The sequence below is a fragment of the Lethenteron reissneri genome, chromosome 21, assembly GCF_015708825.2.
Source record: "Lethenteron reissneri isolate LAM-NWPU_2019-01 chromosome 21, ASM1570882v1, whole genome shotgun sequence".
Classification (NCBI taxonomy): domain Eukaryota; kingdom Metazoa; phylum Chordata; class Hyperoartia; order Petromyzontiformes; family Petromyzontidae; genus Lethenteron; species Lethenteron reissneri.
In genome coordinates this window covers 9,236,800-9,244,583 of record NC_083799.1, presented here as the reverse complement: position 1 = coordinate 9,244,583, position 7,784 = coordinate 9,236,800, and the positions used below count along the sequence as shown (strand labels likewise).

Sequence of the window (7,784 nt, the reverse complement as noted above, 5' to 3'; positions counted from 1 at the left end):
GTGCGTGTGTGATACCTTGTGTTTGTATTACGTGGGGGAACGGTAGTGTTGTGGTTAGCGCGTCACGGTCAACATCAGTGACGAATATCTGAACCGGTCCTCCCTTAGGTCGACTCAGCCTTAAATGTGTACCTGGTGCGGTGGTATAAACATCCCCGTTTGGGAGACAAATTCAGTCGGACGTGGTGCTGACCACCCGCCCCCCCCCCCCCGTGTGCCGTGCAGGCCTTAATAGATGCTCGTTTACAGCACTTGCCCCCAAATGACGTTAAGGCTACACAGGGTATCTTTGTCTTTGTCTGGGTGTATGAGTGGGAGTGGGGGTGTGTGTTCATTTTTACTCGGAGCCGCAGAGTTCCGCCCGCACAGCGCGTGTTTTGAGAGCCGCGCTCCACGGATCCGCAATAAAAGCGACGCGCTGCCTCCCCGTGCCGCACAAACGCCGCGTGTGTTGTGGGTGCGCGGTTCCGCCTCACCACCACCACCGCTAACACCACCACCACCACCGCTAACACCACCGAGACCGCGACCAATATCACTTGCACCACCAGCATTGCCTCCGCTAACATCACCACCACCACCACCGCTAACACCACCACCACCACCGCTAACACCACCGAGACCACGAGCAATATCACTTGCACCACCAGCATTGCCTCCGCTAACATCACCACCACCATCACCGCTAACATCACCACCACCACCACCAATATCGCTATCACCACCAAGACCACGACCAATATCACTTGCACCACCACCACCATTGCCTCCGCTAACATCACCACCAACTGATGATGCTACTGCCGACGCTGCTGCTGCTGCTGCTGCTGCCTCCGTGCGCTCTTGCGGCTGGGCTCGCCTCCTCCGCTGCCCACCACCAGCACCACCTCTCCAACGGCGCTGCCCCTGCTGCCCCACCCCAGCCTCCTGCTGCTGCTGCTGCTGCTGTCTCTTCTGCGGGACTCAAGAGCTCTTCCTCGGCTGCCCGCGTCGCCGTCGGCTCCCTGCTCAACATCACCGATAACCGGGCGAGCCACGGGGCGAGGCGCGGCGCTCTGCACGATTTCGGTGAGCGCATGGAGGAGCACTGCCGTCAGGATGGATGGAGCACATAGGCGGAGTTTGACTTCTATATTTTAGGGGGGGGGGATAGGGGTTCGATTTGTCCCTCACATCAGCATTCAAGGGTGCGTATAACGTGTTTTATTTTAATTACAAGCTGCTGAAAAGAAATTAATAAAGGTGTTTAGTTTTGGTGGAGGATTGGCCCCCCGTGCCCCCCCCTCAAACTCTGCCCATGATGGGGCGGCTAATGCGGCTCGGACGGCCGTCCCGAAAACCCCTCCCGAGAATATGTAGCCGAATATCTGGAAACGAAGCAAGCTGTGGAGGCTGATGGTTCGTGATTATCTTTTTGGTAAGGTGGTGCAGACCGTCCGAGGAACGTGGTGGCTTTTTTTTGTTTAGTTTCTTCTGCAAACCCAAACACCAATCTTGCGTGAGACGAGATTGCCATTGATACGTTCGTTGCCGTCAAAAACATCTCGGAAGCTCAGCAGGTTCCATACAGCTTCGTACGTGGGGGGGGGGGGGGGGGCTGAATCGTGGTGGATTGCAAGGTGTTGTCGGGCGTGCGACTGCACGGTGGCCAGGAGACGTCAATGAAACCAATGGGTTCAGCGGGAATATAGACTGAATGCACGCACGCATTGGAGCTGTATATTGAACATATACTGCGTCTGTGAGCAGACTTTGAGTGTCACTTCATTCGTGTGCGTTGCTGTTTTTTTTTCTATCTATGGGTACCCCCCCCCCCCCAATCCCTCTTGCATGCCAGCTACTCGTTAATGATATTGGTCAGAAATCCGACCAAACCTGTGAATGCAGGACTCTCTTGAAAAATAGTCCTTCAGACTCGGTGTGAAAAACTGGCATCGTAATTGTTACTTGAAACTACATTGCGCTGGATTTGATTTTCAGCCAAGTATCACTTTGGCCCACCATCACCCAGTCAACTCGTGTCCTCTTGTGGCGCTGTGATAGCAGCATCGATTGCATGTCGGTCACGATTTATTTGACCATCGGACCTTGCTTTCTTCCAGTCAAAATGAACCTCCTCTTTGACACTGTACGACGCAAATCGTTGAAGTGCATGCTGTAACTGCAGTACAATCGAAGTTTTATCCTTATGTATGTATATTTATATTCCAGTGTTTTACCAAACTCCATGCCTCGTGACACACCGCGATAGAAGTGTATTCGATCAACTCAAACTTGTGTTTACACACTACACGCGTCCGATGATTGCTCAGCAGGGCTCACGTGGCGTAGGTAACGCCGATTAAAATGAATGTCGACATCACGCGTGCACGTGTGTGTTCCATGTGACGCGGATAAAGAGTTCATTCAAGCTCTACGTCACGCGGGGCGTATTTAGCAATCACCGAGCGTGTGCAGCGTTTAGCGACTCGATTTGTATCTGAAGAGAAGTAAACAAATTATATTGTGATGCTTCTGCGTTGGCAGCGGTGCACAAGCACAATGAACACACTCAACAAAGTCGCCAATAACACTCTGGCCTTAAAAGAAACATATATTTAAGAGGCACCGTTTCAGGCAATGGTGCTTCTTCATAGCACGTCAAGTGTGAGTAAGCACCGTCGTAAATTCATTTGAAACGTGTTAAGTTATTTTAAAAAAATATATAACAACTTCTAATTGACGTTTAACGTCCTCGTGCGATTACCGTGGGGACAGTAAGAGCGGCATTGGCTCTGCATTGAAGTCGCTGTAGCCACCAGAGCGCGCCCTGAAGTCACTGGAAAGTGACTTTTCCCTTCTCATGAACAAAGCCATCAAACTGGTGACGGGCAGCCCGCCGCAGTGAGGTCACGAAGAGAGTCACGATGGCTAGGAGATGTTCACTACCTCGCCTGGTATACAGCAGGTCGTGAGTTCGACCCCGACCCTGACGCCTCTATATACTGAGTTTGCATGTTCTCTCCGTGGTTGAATGGATTTTTTCTCCACATTTAGAAACAACGTGCGTTTAGAGTATTTGACAACGATACATTTCCACATGGTAAGCCACGTCGTTTAGCTATCATTGTGGCCAGGTGGCTTCTGAAAATAAAGTTACTAAATAGCTCAGTAGGCCTCACCGCACCATCAACGCAGCGCCAAACGCAACTGAACACCCACAAAAGACGCGCTTGGGGTAACAAGGAACGTGCACAACGGTAAAGCGACGGAAACTCCTCTATGTATGTTTGTGTTTAAAAAAAGAAACCCACACACACATCAACTATGATATCGCAAGAGAGAAATCTAAAGCGAGGAGTTTTTGTAAGCACGGAATTTCTACCCAATGGCCGCCAATAGGTAAACCATTAACATATCAATTTAAACAACGGTCGTCAGAAAATGAAAATAAAGTTAATTCTTTTCAGGCCCCTTGGTGTAAACAAGTACAGTCTCCAACTTTTACTATTCGCTTTGTCTCTCGGGGCTATCTATTCACGTGCTATGAAGAAGGGCTATTGCCCGAAACGTTGCCTATTATATTTGTATTATTAGCTCTGCCTGAAAGTCACTTTACAGTGACTGTCGTCAGTTGTTGTCTGTCGAAACCAAAATGTACCCTCGAGAGGAGAGGCTGTCTGGGGTTCCCTCTTAGCAGCGACCCTTCCACCAGCAATGGCGCAAGCCAGCAGTTGCAGGGCTGTACCTTTACCTCGCGCGCGCGTGTGCGTGTGTGTACGTACCCTGTGTGCACACGTCTTTAACGTCACGCACGAGTTGTGGTTACGTCCGCCGCTGTTGTGCATTACTCCGCAAGGCACGTCCGCGGCAACTCGAGTTCGCAAAGCCTTATGGCCGGATCACCCGGAATGCGCGCCTCATCGTCATGTCTAGGAAGCTAAGCGGGCTCTTTATCCCGTACAACGATTTGGTCGGACGACCACCATGCACACGAAGGTCGTCGTAGGCGGTGTCGGGGCTATGCGGTGGGCAGCAGCAGAGGGCAGCCCAGAAATATCAACTGTTGCGCTGTACTTCTATGCTCCCGAGTGGGATTATGCACCCCCGGCCTTCACGAACCCGCACTGATCCGCGCGGAGAGGTTTGCCCAAACGACCCATCATGACCGACGCGGCGTGGGTAGGTCTCCATCCAGCAGTGGAGCGATTTAAGTCGACAGTGCAGGGCAGGTCGATGCTGAGCTGCTTTGCTTCGGTCTTCCTCTCACGTTAGCTGTCGAGGAACACGCCTTCCTTCGACTGTTGAGAGGGGGGTGGCACGTGGGCTTGGCAAGGGCACGTCGCTAGAAAAGGATGGGCGGCAGATGGTCGAGACTAACGTTAGAGTGGCAGTCAAAGGAGGGAAACGCGCCAGAAGCCACTTCTACCGTGACGGTAAAGCGATGAAATCAGCAGGTCGTGTGCAGCGGAAGCGGCGATGGGTTTTTGCATCGGAAAAATCGTTACAGTTGGCCCTGGTTGGGAGAGATGTTAGGGGGTGGGGGGGGGGCTTCATCCAGCAGTAGAGTAATAATGGCTGCTGCTGCTGCCTCTGATGATGATTATGACCACGTATAAGACACGTGCAGTCGTACGAACATTTCATGAGCCAACGCTCCAAACAAAAACTCTAAAATCCCAACACGTTCGTTCCTAACGCTGCCTCGCAAAATATACAATGCTATCACTTGTTATTTTAAGTTGCTATAATGTCGACAGGCCATTGCCAGAAATGTCGCCGATTATACGTATTTCGCGTTAAGGCCACACCGCGTTATTGACGAATGTGTTGACCTCATTTTCGTTCGTTAGCCGTGCTTGCGGCGCCACTGCCAAACGCAGCAGCAGCAGCTGCGCCAGATAAGTCGTTTAACGTCCAACGACGACGTACAGCCCCACACGTTGCGGATTGGCGTGAACAGAATCTCACGTCGAAAGTGCAGACGACGTCGCGCGAGTTCAACGGACGTGGGTGAAGTTTGCGACAGTCATCGGCGATTCCGCGGACATTGTCCAAGAACTAACGCCGTGACGTTTGACTCGGCGTAGAAATATTCACGACAAAGGACGCACGTGCTATTGTCGCTTGTGTTAACGCGTTGCGACTATCAGTATCTGAATTATGTTCTGGATAAGCCTGCGTATCATCGCTGATGATGTGTCCCGGTGTCGTTCCGTGACCGTAGAATTGGCCCTATGTACATGTAGAGTATATTTGCATGACGTGCGGTGTGCATATACCCAGGGAAGCTTCGCTGGCATGTTTGGATAAATATACGAATGAGTATTTGGCTTCCCAGTTAAAATGAAACGCTGAGCCAACGTTTGTATATTGTAGGAATCGTGGGACCAACGTTCCACGTTTACTGAATTTCGGAAGGAAACTGGAGTCCATTCATCTTAGCGCAATGCACAAATGAATATGCACGGAGCGTGACTGAACAATACTGACCATGCTCCCCCACACCTCCTGCAACCCCCACCACCCCACCCCCGCCACTCCCCTACTTAGACAAAGCCCATCTCGGCTGCCGGGAACTGCGCTCCACCAAGTACGTGTCCGACGGCGACTGCACGAGCGTGACTCCGGTGAAGGAGGTGGTGTGCGCCGGGGAGTGCCTGCCTACGGCCCTGCTGCCCAACTGGGCTGGCAGCAGGCACTTCTGGAGGCGGCGAGGGGGCGAGGACGGCTCCGCGTGGCGCTGCGTGGCGGAGCGCTCCCGCACGCAGCGGGTCCGACTGATGTGCGGCAACGGCGAGACGCGCACCTACCGCATTCAGGTGGTGGCCTCGTGCAAGTGCAAGCGCATGGGGCGACAGCAGAACGCGTCCGGCGAGCCCGTGGGCCAGCAGTCATCAGCATCGTCATCGTCGTCTTCTTCTTCGTCGTCGTCTTCACCGTCGTCATCGTCGTCTGCCAATGAGCCTCCCTCGGGGCGACCGGCTCCGAGCAAGAAGGCGAGAAGTTTGCTGTCTGGCAGCAGTAATGCGGCTATCGCGTGGGAGGCGCCCGGATAAAATGCGATCGTGGCGGCGGAGCCGACAAACGAACTATTGATTTTGTTGGTGATACCGGGGATGGTAGTGGTGATTGGCGCAGTAGGGGGCACAGGTGGTGCATCTGCCAGTCACGTCAAGTCAGTCAACCCATGGCACCTGGGTCTGTCCAGTGACCTCCTGCCAGCAGCGAGCCTTCGACATTTCGCGTGGCCTCAAAGTGCACATAGCCTGGCATAGTGGTGAACGGCTGTTGGTGGTGGTGATGATGGTTGTGTTGGAGAGAGAGAGAAGCTCGTTGCGACGGATGGAGCCGAATACAATGAGAAGAAAATGTTTTATGAGAACTTTTCCTACGCACTTTTATAATTTAAGGAATCTTTCGACAGATGTATTTAGAGGTTTATCTTCTTGGTTCTTTCGGTAAAGTCACGTAGAAGGGAAATATTGAAATAATAAAAATAAAACATAAAATAATTATTGTTATATTATTATATTAGTATATATTTTTTAATGTTTTATTTTTATTATTTTATTATTTCCCTTCTACGTGACTTTACCGAAAGAACCAAGAAGATGAATCCCTGCAGTCACGAAAGCTTTAAATCGATATTTAGAGGTTTGTTGAGCTTTTCGTAATGTGTGATTTATGGTACTGAGAGGTTTTGTACATCTATAGGTATTTCTGTATGTATACCGCGCACGTATGATAATGTTGTTATATATTATAAAACTACATTATAGACCAGTGTTCATGTTCCGTAGGTAAGTCACTGCATTATACACAGTGTCCATGCCATTCAATCTGTAATCAGTAAATAAAGTGTGGGCGATGATGGAATTGCTTCTACACATGTTATTACTTACTCTGTACGGTGCGTGGGGCGGTACCTCATCCAGCAGTGGATAGAGAACAGCACGTGTACACACGTACATTCGAGTCTGTGAAATATTAAGTAAGCGGGGCTTAGATGAGCCACTTTGTGAGATCATATGGTGGCTGACGATGCAAAAGCCCGGTGATGGAGTGACAGCCAAAAGCAAAGGAGAGATTGCGCCCTCGAGATCGTGACCACTACGGAGACGGAGCAATACGTTGAATCCATGCGCAGGAGTCAGATGGATTGTGTAATCCACATGACCGTGAAGAGAGCAAGGCGATGACGTAGCGTTCATCCAGCAGTGGATCGCGTCAATAGACCATGGCTTGTAATGATGATGGCGTGCGGAAGTCTTCGTCCAGCACTTGACAATGATGATGATGATTACGACGAAGAGATTGGCGTAGGGATGTTTTCATCCAACAGTGGATTGACAAATGGTTCATTGGTCAAATCACGCAGTCAACCACTTGTAGAGGTGTAGTGGGTGACATCACGTCACGCGCGCCCGAGAAGAGAGTGGCGTCGCGGGACGTGACGCCAGGCGGGCCGTGGAGGACGATGACGTCATGCCCCCAGGGGGGTATTTAAAGGGCGACCCGGGATGGAACAGGGGGTCGTCGGGGGTAGGAGTGGGGACTCGGGGAGTTGATCCTCACACGAGGCTAGTGGTGGCTGCTCCGCCCGACCGGCCGAGGTTGGGGGTGGTCCCGGGCCGGGGCAGGGTGGAGAGGCGAGTTAGACGGGGTGTAGGGATCCCAGTACCCTGTCCCCTGGGGGAGTTATTGGCTAGGGGAATGCTGGTTCGGCGTAAGCCTTATCCACCTGGCGTAAGCCCTGAACAACTTGGCGTAAGCCCTTAAATAAACGTGGCGTGAGCCCCTAA

General features: G+C 51.7%; 1 protein-coding gene across 1 annotated transcript; it reads left to right on the top strand.

The window, feature by feature from the left end:
- The first annotated feature begins 335 nt into the window (after positions 1-335).
- SOSTDC1 (sclerostin domain containing 1) lies at positions 336-6,858 on the top strand. The gene is made up of 3 exons (XM_061555734.1): positions 336-1,068; positions 5,533-6,418; positions 6,637-6,858. Exons 1-2 carry the CDS (start codon positions 792-794, stop codon positions 6,036-6,038), a joined length of 783 nt encoding a protein of 260 aa, XP_061411718.1. The 5' UTR covers positions 336-791; the 3' UTR covers positions 6,039-6,418; positions 6,637-6,858.
- Positions 6,859-7,784: the final 926 nt, after the last annotated feature.